The 12,478-nt window shown below is 38.3% G+C and overlaps 1 protein-coding gene across 12 annotated transcripts in view; it reads right to left on the bottom strand.

Moving 5' to 3' along the window:
- LOC117662177 (galactosylgalactosylxylosylprotein 3-beta-glucuronosyltransferase 1-like) overlaps positions 1 to 12,478 on the bottom strand; it is a 52,883-nt gene that overhangs the window by 3,516 nt on the left and 36,889 nt on the right. For 5 of the 12 annotated variants that reach the window (XM_034411492.3, XM_087894787.1, XM_087894788.1 and 2 more), the window contains 5 exons: positions 11,906 to 12,111; positions 9,987 to 10,135; positions 7,106 to 7,641; positions 5,772 to 6,068; positions 3,850 to 3,955 (listed from right to left, as the gene is read on the bottom strand). In XM_034411492.3, the coding sequence (XP_034267383.1) occupies positions 3,869 to 3,955; positions 5,772 to 6,068; positions 7,106 to 7,641; positions 9,987 to 10,098 (1,032 nt within the window). In that variant the 5' untranslated portion in view covers positions 10,099 to 10,135; positions 11,906 to 12,111 and the 3' untranslated portion in view covers positions 3,850 to 3,868. Of the gene's footprint in view, positions 1 to 2,057; positions 2,280 to 3,849; positions 3,956 to 5,771; positions 6,072 to 7,105; positions 7,642 to 9,986; positions 10,136 to 11,905; positions 12,112 to 12,478 lie in introns of those variants that run through there. The other 7 variants (XM_087894792.1, XM_087894793.1, XM_087894782.1 and 4 more) reach the window with 5 other exon arrangements.

A 12,478-nucleotide genomic window follows, 5' to 3' on the forward strand; every position in this document is an offset into this window, starting at 1 on the left:
ATAATATAGAAGGAATTTTAAAATGATACCATCCTTTAGCTGAATAAAATTCATAATGGCAACAGAAACGACATTGAAAAACTTGAGAAAATGAAATTACATGTTGCTCTGGGAGCAGATAATATATGATACATTCAGACTGTTTCTTTCTTAACAAGCTTAATCTCTATACCCTATCCCTTTCTCCTTGCTCAAGAAATGTACTCTCGTTTGTTATAGATCCTTATTTTTTTCCCCTAAAGTGCAGAGTCTCCAAATATGAAATATTTCTGCTGCATCAACACTGAGAAAAGACAATTCACTCAGTGTTGGATAATGAAATTTCCTTTCTACTTAAGGTATGGGTCAGTTAAGGAGACTGGGGAAAATGTGTGAGAAGGATGGAGATGGAGATGGAGATGGAATTAGTCACTTTTGACAACATATCTTCACAAGATCCACCTTGATCGTGGTATCATTCTGTCACTTTGGCTGTCTGGTGGAAGATCAAACTGATCTTACAGGGAAGAGCTGCTTTGCATTAGAAAATATATTGGGATTTCCTATATGAATATTCTGGCTCAAATGTAGGAAGAGCCTGTAGGACGTTAGTGACCTACACAACTCTACCTGGTATGCTGCAGGATTGCTCTCTCCCATCTGTCCATGGAGCTATGTGCCTCCATGACCATTTTTACTTTGGCTTCTGGAGACAAAAGAACATTCCCAGCAACTAAAGTTTTATTTAGTTTTTATTTTAAGGCTCAGTTACAAATAGTTGTTGTTCCTATCATTAACCAGTTTTCTTCCCCTCAGGCAAGCAAAAATCCGAGATTTCCCAGGAAGTATCTATGCAGTGCTTAGGTGCTGGGAAAACAGCTTCAAAGGACAGCTGTTAATAATCCAATTTGTTTTATGTGGTATCAGGCAGAAACCTTATTCTACTTTTTTTCTCATTTGATTAATGAGACTTTGTTTTACAAATTCTTTTAATGGTAAGGAGACGTCCTGGAGAAATCTGCATTGCTGATGTATGGTGTTTTTGCATTTCTTGCATTTGTTAAGGTATGAAGTAATCAAGTGCCAGGAGTGAATGTCCTGTTTTTACTCTATAATCCCCTTTCTAGCAGTCTGTAGTCATGTTGGCTTCAAACTGCTGAAGAAAGATGATAGTACAAGTAAAAACATAATGAAGGAATTCTTCCACTGAGCTTTTTTAGAAGTGATGCCAACTCTCATTACTCTGGGGAGTTTTCTTCTTAACAAATTGTACCATGGGAGGGAGATATCATCCATCCAATTTCTGTGCTCATCAAACTGATAGACAATATTGAACAGACTTATGTGCCAGTTCTAGTTTTAAGAAAAACAGTCAAAGTTGAAGCTGTTCAATTTTAAAAACTCCCCTGTTCCACCATTATATTATAATATTTTTTGAACTAATTATCTATACAAGATCCTTGGAATTTTGATTTTGGGGGGATTAAAGGTAAAACTAATGAAATAAATAGATATGGATAAGCATTTCAATCTACATATTACATTTCCAATAACTTCAAGTCACAAAGACATTGAGTTGAGTCAGGACCAAATGAGATGTTATATCAAACATATAACTACTACCGGTAGTAGAAAATTAGTGTTCCCTTCTTCATGTGTAAAGCATATCATATTGAGAGGTAATATGCAGGTTCTCTTACTTTTGTCTACTTAGTCTTTAGGAAAGGAACTAAGTTCATGACAAATTTCTTCATGGAAGAGCTATAGCTCAATAGACCAGGATGTGGTCTGTATGTAGGCAATTCAGGTACGTTCTTTAACATTGCATTTAAAAATAACAGGTAATAAGTACACATTCAACCAGAGAGTCATTGTTAACTCTGCTAATTAGAATACATAATTCTGGGCTGAATGGTTGAGTAATTTCATTTGATAAAAGGCTATCTGATATGTTCCATGTTTGCCATCTAATATGGATTACTTTAGCTGCATTCGTTCTTTATTCTAAGCTCATGCTGAAGAGATGAATACAGCCCTTTTTAATTTTGCACAGAACTAAAATATTGCATTACCAGTACCTACTGTAATTAACTAGAGCAGAAGCCTCAATCCCTGAAATCTTGACATAGAGCCATTTTAGTTTTTAGAGCTGCCAGCCAATACTTCTCCCTGGATCTTTTAAAGTTATTCGTAAAGCTTGCAATATATCCTTTTTGTAACATTGAGATTGTGCTGAGTCAGGCTCAGCATCATAATCAATTACTTCCATCATGCAATGAGACTGTCCAAGAAGAACAAACCTGGCAATATATAGATTAACAGAGCTTTATCGGTTCAGTTTTCAAAGACTGAAATACAGGTCGCCCCCCACAAATCCTCTTTTAATTATTTTTTTAAAAAGGAAATAAAAATAAATCTCATATTCTGGAAAACAAAAGACCACTTGTGTTGTCATGTTAGAAGTAAATGGTTTAAAATTCTTGGTTTTAGACAGGTTTCACTATTAAATAAAATCAAACAATGCCTCTTTTGATTTTAGGGTCCCTAAATTGATTGTTTGTGTTAGGGGATATAAAGAGCTACAAGAAAAACAGGGTAGCACATGCTTTGACCTAGATTAATCAAGAATGATCTATGATGGGAAACTATTCTGACTCTACATTAGCTAGCCCTTGTACTTAACATTTTAAGTATCTCTATCAGCCAGTTTGGTGTAGCGGCTAAAAACCAGGAAACTGTGAGTTCTAGTACTGTCTTAGATATGAAAGCCAGCTGGATGATTTTGGACCAATGTCTGTCTGTCTGTCTGTCTGTCTGTCTCTGTCTCTCTCTCTCTCTCTCTCTCAGACCATGATGACAGGCTCACGCAACGAGCCTGTCAATTCCTGTGGCAACCAATGGATCAACACAAATGGACTCTGCATTTGCAGGAAAAACACCAGGAAGGAAAAAAAAAATTTTTTTTTTAATTCAGAGGATTATTTATAAAATAATTGAAGAAAAGCATATAGCAACAAGCTGTGAACTGAGGAACAAGATTAATAATGCACTTCAGGGTATTTTGGTACTCTTCAATGTATTTTAATGTATGCTGTAGACAACTTGATGATGGGAAAAACACTAGATCTCCAAATGAGGTCCTCCTATATGCCTAGCGGGCTCCATGCCCCAAATTATGCAATTTTTAAAACATTATATTTTATTAATAGCTATTAAAAACGTGAACATGCATGAAATGAAGTAAGGTAGGGGGTCATTTTTATTTTCTAGATAGCCCCTGGTCTCCACATAACTCCCCTAAATTATTTTAAGAAATAAAAATGATTGATTATAGCTGCCTGCTTAATCTAGTTGTTCATTGCAATTTATATCTGCTGTAGTTTGCGGACTCTTAGTAACTCTTAGACCAAGATAAGTTCAAAACTGCTAGGGAATTCCTGGAAGCTTGACATTCAGACAAATCAATAGACACATAGAAATAATCCTTATTTACACAATATCGAAAAGAAGCAATAAAAAAGCTAAGAAGGAAACAGAAAGGCTAGAATACATCTTCTCAAGAAACCCAAACCCAGATAAACAGGTATTAGCAGCAGGCAAAAAATCAGTCAGAAAACAGAGTCTAATCAAGGAACCCCATGCCTGGGCCTAAATTCTGACTTTAAGAGTGGGATTCAAAAGTACATTTTGATAGCATTTCATATAGCATCACAGGTAGACCAGGACTGATAATTTGAGACAGTAAACTATTCATAAATGTATCGAAGAATCCATCCTGATGCATATTAAATGAACCCTACATTGAAGATGTTTGAAGAGCTACTTGCAAATTATAGGGAAATCTTGAGACAGCAAAAATCTTATACTTACAGCAAAAAAACCAAGTTATCTACACTTCTACCCTTAGGTCTGTGAATCCACGTTTGCCTTCATTAACTAGTGTTGGCCTTTCAGTCCTTGTGTGCCAGACCAAAACCTATCAAGGAAATTTAATATTAAATATTAAACTTTAGATATTAAAATTAAACAGCAACACATAATAGGTATCAGCAAACCTGCCTAGTGCATAAGTACACATACATTTATGCATATGAAATCTTTGAATAGGACTCAAAATAAATTGCAAGTTTTCTTGGAAGGGTATATTTACATAATCACACACTTACCTGGTTTATTTTTAGACTCATTATAGATATAGCAGTATCCTATAAAAACAACAAAATATTTATTCCCACAAATGCTGGGAATAAATTGAATGAGGAGGAGGGGATGTGTCCACAGTTCATTACATTCAAAATAGCTAATTGAGATAGAGGATGACAGGCACAAATGAGGATAGGGAGAAGCATGGAAACTGGGCAGATAGCTTCACCCTGGTTCCTACTATGTATGTGTCATTTGCAAAAAAAAAAAAAAAAAGCCAATTTAAAATTTAAAAATGTACAGAAAGATATTTGTTCTGAATCTAGAATACTGTTCCGTCCCCAACCACACGCACACACGCCAACAGTCATTCAAGAGTTAAAGACCAAACCAGCTGGCAAAATCCTTTTCCTTATGATAACGGAACTTGGCAACAACCTAGTGGCTGCCTGCCAAGAGTTTATTATTTACAAAGAGGAGAGATAATTTCTCCCCACTTCTGATACATCAAAAGAAACAGCTCAATAATTACGGAGTCAATCAAGTCCAGAGATAATCCGGCAAAGTCTATAGCCAAAAGTCCGGCAATGCAGAATGGCATGGAAGCGTTCAGCTTTGTTCGTCACAAGGTTTGACTGGCCACCACGCTCCCTTTTATATCCTGTGGGGTGTGGTCCAGTGACTCAGCCTAATCTCGGGCATGCCTTTTCTTCTGTTGCGTGCGCTTATCTCTGCGATGCTGGCGTGGATCCAGCCAAGACTCATTACCCTCATCACTGTCCATCTGTGGCTGCGTGGACGTGCTTGGCCCCGGCCCTATCTCTTGCCCTTCGGCGGACACCGAAGGCATTGCCAGAGAGGAGGGTTCTGGAGAGGGAGGCCTTGCCAACTCCTTTCCTTCACCCTTGGAGTCCTCTCCTGCCGATGACACAGGCTCAGATAACGGAGCCACAACAAATACAGTATTTCTACTGCAATGATGTATCACCTGTATATCTACCTATTTTTTTAAAAAAAAATCTGCCAATGTCTTCATAGAAGGGCAACCAAGTGTGGGCTGCAAAAATCTACATGATCCTTCTCCCCCACCCTTCCATTCAATTGTCTTCTTTGTTCAGAAAGTGCCTGGAGAAATCTCTGTAGTTTTCTTGGCAAAGATTTTAAGAATAGAAAAACTTCCTAAGACCGAGTGGGAAAATGTCTGGTCCAAAGTCACCCAGCTGTCTTTATGCCTAAAGTGGGACTAGAATCGATGGTTTCCTGGCCTTAACCAAGTACCCAAAACTGGCTCTCACATGACCTTTAGATGGCAGTCAATACATTCAGAAAAGTCATTTGGATTTTTGCACCTGTTCTCATATCCATGTATTAAGGTATATGTTTGAAGTGCGTGTTTTATGTTTTAATTGCATGTGGACTAATGTGCTAAATTTCTTTCTTCATTGCCCGATTGCATTGTAATAGCTGTTTATATAAGACCCTAGCTCCAATGTTTTAATATATCTAGATCTGGATATTAGGTATGTGCATGTAATTATACATATAACTAACATAAATGTTAATTTATGTTAACTGACAACATAAACATGGGAATAATGGTCCACTGGATGGGGAAAATTATTGTGATCCCCCCCCCAAACTTTGCTAACCTTTGTGCAGTTGGCAGCTTTAGGTTCCAGTCCATCCACTGTCACCAGATCCTTTAATAAACTAGTTTCTTGGTAGCCTCCTTTCACGCCATCCAACTTGAAACTGGCCTGTGGTTTCTCCAAAATCAGTTTTATGCTGATGGCAAAGCCGGCCATGTCAATGGCAAAAGGCCGGTTAGGATCAAACACAGTCTTCCAACCTACAACTTTGCCTGCTGGACTCACTTTGGGGGATTCGTACCTGAGACCACCAACAAAAGCAACTGGCCAGACAGAGACCTTCTTTGTGTAGCGCATCTGCTTGTCAGGAAGAAAACAAGAATACATGAATACATGAGTCCTTCTAATCTTTTTATTATATACTGTGAGCCCCTCTTGGGAGTTGTCCAACTTTTTCTACCTGTATTCTTGCAGTAGTTACATATGATCATATGTTTATTATTTTCTTTTTACTTTTACTTTTCCATGCCTCACTTTCTGCCTTGCCCTTCTGAAGGTCTTTTCTTGAAGGGGTCCTGTCTGTATTTTCTACGGAGATATTCAGGAACAGAATCAGGTGTGGTTTTAAATATGCCAGGCAAATATCTTGTTTGTTTCCAAACACTCCTGTCCATATTTCAGAATCATAACTATAATTGCAACTCTCATTCTCTAGCTAGAATTACCGATAGGTTGTACTGCAGTTAATCGATCATCTATGGACCTATTTCATCTTCACTCATCTGATATCACATTGATTGGAATTTCTGGCAATTGTGGTCCAGCACAAATACTGGACACCTGTCTGGAAAGGGCTAATTTACATTTAGTGCAATAGTGAGTCAGGGTTTCACTGAGAAACTTTCTCAACCTTAATGAAAAATACCAGAGATTGAAACCATGATATTTTATATACAAAGCATGAGCATTTCCACTGACCTTCATTCCTTCTTGATATGCCTCCTTATGACCCTGTAACCCAGGGTTCCCAACCTTTTTTTCTTTGGCCATGCCCCACCTAAACATCTCTAAAATCCTGATGCCCCCCCCCCCGTGACATATAATTCTTACTATTCAAAAAGTGAACTCCTACTCACACAGAGGAAGCCTAAAAGGCCATTAACTTGATTTAAACAAGGTTCCAATTGCCCCCATTAAAAATCAAATTTATTTACTAATTAATTAATTAATTAATTAATTAATTAATTAATATTTAAATATTTCCACGTTGGGAACCACTCCTCTAATCTATACCTCCCTTTATATATCAAAAGAATGAAGAATAGAGAATGTAATCATTAATCTGCCTAAATCATGGGTCAAAAATGAAGTCCTCAAATCTTTGAATAGCATACCTCTTCAAATAGCTCCAGGCTATAGGTGTTATCATCATCTGCAAAGTATACTACACCTTCAGGTACTGGGGTGGAGCTAAAACTTTCTCTAAGCCAATGCAGTCCAAGATTCCTCTGGAATGTGCCCCTGGGAGTGTAAGATGGAATCCAGGACAAACCTACTTTCAGACTCTTAGGAGTCTCAATATTCAGATGAGTAAAATGAATCCCTGCTTTCTCCAGTAGATTGGACACCAGGTTGGTTCTTCTAGGAGAGTCTTCCACTACTACCCAGTGGAGGTTCTGTACATGAAGGAAAGTATTCGCCAGTCGGGTAAGCTCAGCCTTCTGTACTGGTCGAGTGTAGGTAGGTGTGATCACAAATATGGCAGGCAATGTGTCTGACCATGGGGGAGGCCTGGAGTACACATAGTTCCGGATTATTTTGGGAGCTGTCCCAATGGCTGGCTGCCGAGTGCATGATGCAAGCCCATCCTCCCTCGCTAGTGACGTCCCATTGAAAAGTGACTTGGCTGTGCCATTTTCATCTGTTTCCTCTAAGGAAAAAGGGGAAAAAAAGATAATACAGCACAAGCATCAAAACACTTCTCTCAGTTTATATCATCTGTTTCTGATTTAAAACTGGCATTTTATTTCCCGAACACCCCAAAAAGTAAAAATAGGGTTTGCATCAAATCCAAATATTTATTGTAACAATAATATCCTTAAGAGTTTGCAACTATGAATCATGGAAGCAATATCCAGGAGAGTGCTTAATTTTCTTTCAGTGGGTGCACTGTGAGGTCACACTGACTGTTGTGTAGGGGAGGAAAATATTCTGAACACTGATGAGTTATAACATATTAGTATTGCCATTATGTAACCCATAAATTCTTTGCCCCCCCCCATCCCTGCAGCTGTGGGCGGTCTTGCTACCTTTATAATTGTAATTTAGTTACTTTTTAGGTCCTAAGATTCTTCCTGCTTTCACCTTTGAAAGCAAAACACCCACACTGTGCTCTGGGTTGGATAGAGAATCTAACCAAAAGCTAGTTTCTGATGTTGGCTGTGTATTTTTCTGCTGTAGGAAAATTAGAGATTAAAAATATATCTGGATTGCAGCTTGGATTGCAGCCTATATACAGTATGTTAGTAATGGACTACATATTTGTGGATGTGCAAAAGAGCCAGCTGACCTACATGGAACTCAGCTTTGCAAATGGCTCAGAAATGGAACAGTCATTTAAACGGGGACTTGCTTGTAGAAGGGAAAGTAAATGATAGTCTAGTAACAAAGAACAAAAGAGCCTCCAAGGACATCAAAACAAGTTGATTAGTACAAACTGCCAATGAATTATCAATGAACATGAGATACACATGATCAAAAAGAAAAGAAGCCTTCCCCTAGCTATATTTTACAGATTAATAGTGAATTAAACCTGAGTAGGCAACAATGTCTAGCTGAACTTGACTGATCTCAGAAAAGTTAGGTCTAGATAGTACTTAGAGCAAAGACAGGTAGGAAATTCTAAACTGTTAGCTAATCTGGAAACCAGGAAAGTCTGTCTGTCGGTCGGTCGGTCGGTCGGTCTGTCTGTCTGTCTGCCTGTCTGTCATCCATCCATCCGTCCGTCCAAGAATTAGGTAATTGCAAACTGTTGAAAACGGCATCATCTCTTTGCAACTGACTGTTTAATAAAATTTAGGCACTCTTCAATTCCAAATGACTCTGGGCTATTTATAATATATTCTCATAAAAATCCGGTACAAACTCAAACAAGATGGGCTCTGGTGACTGTTTACAGACAACAAAAAGGGTAACATAAACACCCAACAAAGGCCTTATGAGTCTATTTTACCACAAGGGCAAAGGGCAAGAAATAGATGAAAAAAAATATCTATGCTGTTTGTCAAGAATCTCTGCTGTTAAGAGATAAGAAATTTTCTGTTCTTTGGTGCTTCAGACTTTATCACAACTTTCCCTGTCTTTAAGATGTAATTTAGATAAAAGCATGTATTTTTTACTTTCATGTACTACTTAATAAATCTAGCTTTTTATACAAATACAATGAATGTCTGCTAACATTTACTTATAGCTGGGCTATCTCTACATCCTAGACCAGGGGTCTGCAACCTTAAGCACTCAAAGAGCCATTTGGACCCGTTTCCCACAGAAAACACCAGGAGCCACAAAACCTGGGTGGGCATGGCCAACTCGATGTCACTCACTTCCACCAGTCACATGACCCTCCCTAGCCACGCCTACCCAGCTGGTCATTAGGGCAGAGAACCAGTTGTTAAAAAACACTGGGAACCACAAAACCTTTTTGACATCTCTCTTTCTCCCCTTCCTCCTTCCCTCTCTTCCTCCCCCTCCCTTTCCCTGTCTCTCTGTATCTCTCTCTCTGTATCTCTCTGTCTCTGCCCTGGCTGCTTCTCCATCCCCTGCCACCACCCTTACCTTCTCACACCAGGCGAGGAGTGACTAGAAGGGGAGGGTGAGGGGTGGGTGAGCTAGTGGTGGGATCACCCAACGGTGCCACAGCAGAGGGCCCAAAGAGCTGCATGTGGCTCTGGAGCCACAGGTTGCTGACCTCTGTCCTAAACGAATTTATGGGTATTTTTAAAAAATGGGATATTCTACTATTTAATTACTCAGTATTCTTTCAACACTCTGGTTGTGTTCAGGAGCATATTTTCTAACAAAAGTTCCTGAATTCATATTTCCAACACAAATCACCTACTTGCCCCTGACTCAATGAAGTCTTAAGCTTCAAAGAATCATATAAACATTATTTTAAAAATATCCTTGATTTTAAGTAATTGAGAATTTTTTTTTGCAAAAGATTTGTTATGAAAGAATGTTGCAAAACCTTTTGTAAGACAGGATTTATATACTTACTTCTTAGAAGGCTTAGATAGCGGGTGGTTGGATACTGATGCCACAAAGTTAGGAGAAGACCCCATGGCAAAGCAATCAGAAGTGTGGTGAGAAGGTTACGTCTCCTCAGCATGCTGCAGAGAACTTCCACTGATTGGGCATTTCCCTACCTTCCAGAGCAAAGTATAGTTTTTAAAAGTGAGATAATTACAAAATATACAAAATGAAACAGAGTTTTTGCAGGGTTGGGTCAATAGGTTCTAACACAAGATTTGCAAGTACGACCCCGGTTTTCAAACCAGTTAGTTTTTCTTTGATTGTGATCTAATATGCTACTGTATTTTTTTCTTTTGAATCAATTAAAATAGTAAAAATACAATAAAGTCAAAAAGTAAAAGAAATAAACATAATCCTAAATTACGTTTAGAATTCTAATCATGCTAAAGTGGCATTCAGCTTTTGCATGGTACATATATAAGACAAAACCAAAATATGGTTGAATTATTTTTGGCTTAGCTTGATATATACACAAGCCATAGGTTAAAATGTCTAGTTTTAATATGCATGTATACTGAGAGTATAGCTTAAAAGTAATGCAGGAGTAATGAACAAATGAACACCCTTGCCTTATGAGCAACAACCATAGTCTCAAATAATCTTTTCAAGCCTGCTCCAAGATCCAAAAGGAAAACATACAAAAGCAATGGAAGGTAGTAAAAACAAGAGAGGATGAAAAATTTTAGGTCCTTCCCATCATTTCTTGTAGTATACATTAATGCTTTTCTAACAAACTCTTGTCGGTGCACGTACACTTTGTTTCATGGTAATATTTGATTGAGATATTTGGGGTTGATGGATCAAAACATGTCAAAAGTTATTGGATGTCAAAAGTAATGGTCACTATTCAACTAAAGTAATTTATTCCACATCCCACTCTGAACCATACATTCCCATTTCCTCACAAAATCAGTGACTTGATTTGAGCCTGTAGCATAATAGTAGTAACATGTTGTTATCCACCACACCACTGGTTGTTTTTTTTTTGGAAAACAGAGACACTACACTGTAATGGTTCAAGGACTGGCCTGAAGGAACTTCTTTTATGCAGTGTTTTGTCAATTTTGAAAGCATGGACACGAAGAGAAGGCAAGAGAGGAAAATGATGAAATGAGCATTGTGACATTGTGATGGAAGTGCTGCTCCTTTTGTAAATACATTGTGCATTCCTGCCCATACGTTTCTGATGAAACTGTCTGATTTGTGGATACCTCTACAAAAGGCTACACAAGCAAAAAGCTTTATGTGTTGGGGCAGAGGAAGACATATATGTAGCCATTTTATTTAGTATACTCATTTATTCCTTTTCTTTCTCTTTCCTATGTAAGGGGTTTTTTCGGGCTTACCACATTCTTAAGGTGTGGAGGAAGGAATGAATAGATAGTGAGGATTGTTTTGGCTAGGTGACTTTCTTTCCCGTGAGAACAGAGGCTGCTTCTGGTGAATGGAAGAATGGAAGAATGGAAGAATGGAAGTTGGAGTTTGAAGACACTGGGAAATGTGGATTCAGTGTTCATTGGCTAATGTGGCTTGTGAGGGATGTATCTAACTTGCAATATTACGTGGTGTAATTCCGGTTTGTGTCAGATCCGGAATTACAACAGACTTTGCCAAATTGATGCCAACCTAAATAAAAGAAATTTGTTTTGGAAGATGGACTTTGCTTATTATTTTTTTTTTATGGGTTTCATCACTTGGAAATCTGACAGTTTGTCCAGTTGGGCAGATAAAACCAGAAGCGGGGAAAATACATGGAAATGAAGAGACTAGTAATTCCATTCAACCGTAATCCATGTGCAAAATATGTGATTCAGAACCCCAGCACTCTCTCTCTTGCAAGGCAAGCACTTCATCTGCACTGCACTGTTGCAAATGACACTCACCAGTAATCCGTCACAGCAGAGGGCATGCCTTGACACCAATTGCTCTGAGGAACAGGAAGAGGCTGGCAGATCCCTAGTCCCTTGGCTTTCTTGGAATCAGCTGGGATTTGAGGTTCCCTGAGAATTCCTTCAAGTGCTGAGTATGTATATTTAGCAACTTCTTTGCAGCCTGCCTTCCACATTCCTGTCAAGTAGAAGCTGTACCTCTGGAAGAGACAGAGTATAATCTGTATAAATTCAACTTTCTTCAAAGGAATAGCACATCTGGCTGTAATCATAGTTCTTATGAGCTACAGAATAACATTTCATTTATGCTTAGAAGAAATACGATATTATGGACACATAAAGTGCAAAACTATGGGTGCTTCAGTTGACTTCTCTCCATTCCTTCCTGGCAGTCTGCTTCATAGGCACAAAAGCCTATGGAACAATAGAGTCTATATTATCTTAGTAAAAGAAACAAAAATATGTGATATTACGGAGGTTTCTAAATTCTGTAGGGCAGCTAGTTAATCTTAGAACCTGTTGCCCATTACTTCAGTTGTGAACCCAAGCTAACATTTCCTTCTGCTA

This window comes from Pantherophis guttatus, chromosome 5 (assembly GCF_059756535.1).
Source record: "Pantherophis guttatus breed Tessera chromosome 5, ASM5975653v1, whole genome shotgun sequence".
Lineage (NCBI taxonomy): Eukaryota > Metazoa > Chordata > Lepidosauria > Squamata > Colubridae > Pantherophis > Pantherophis guttatus.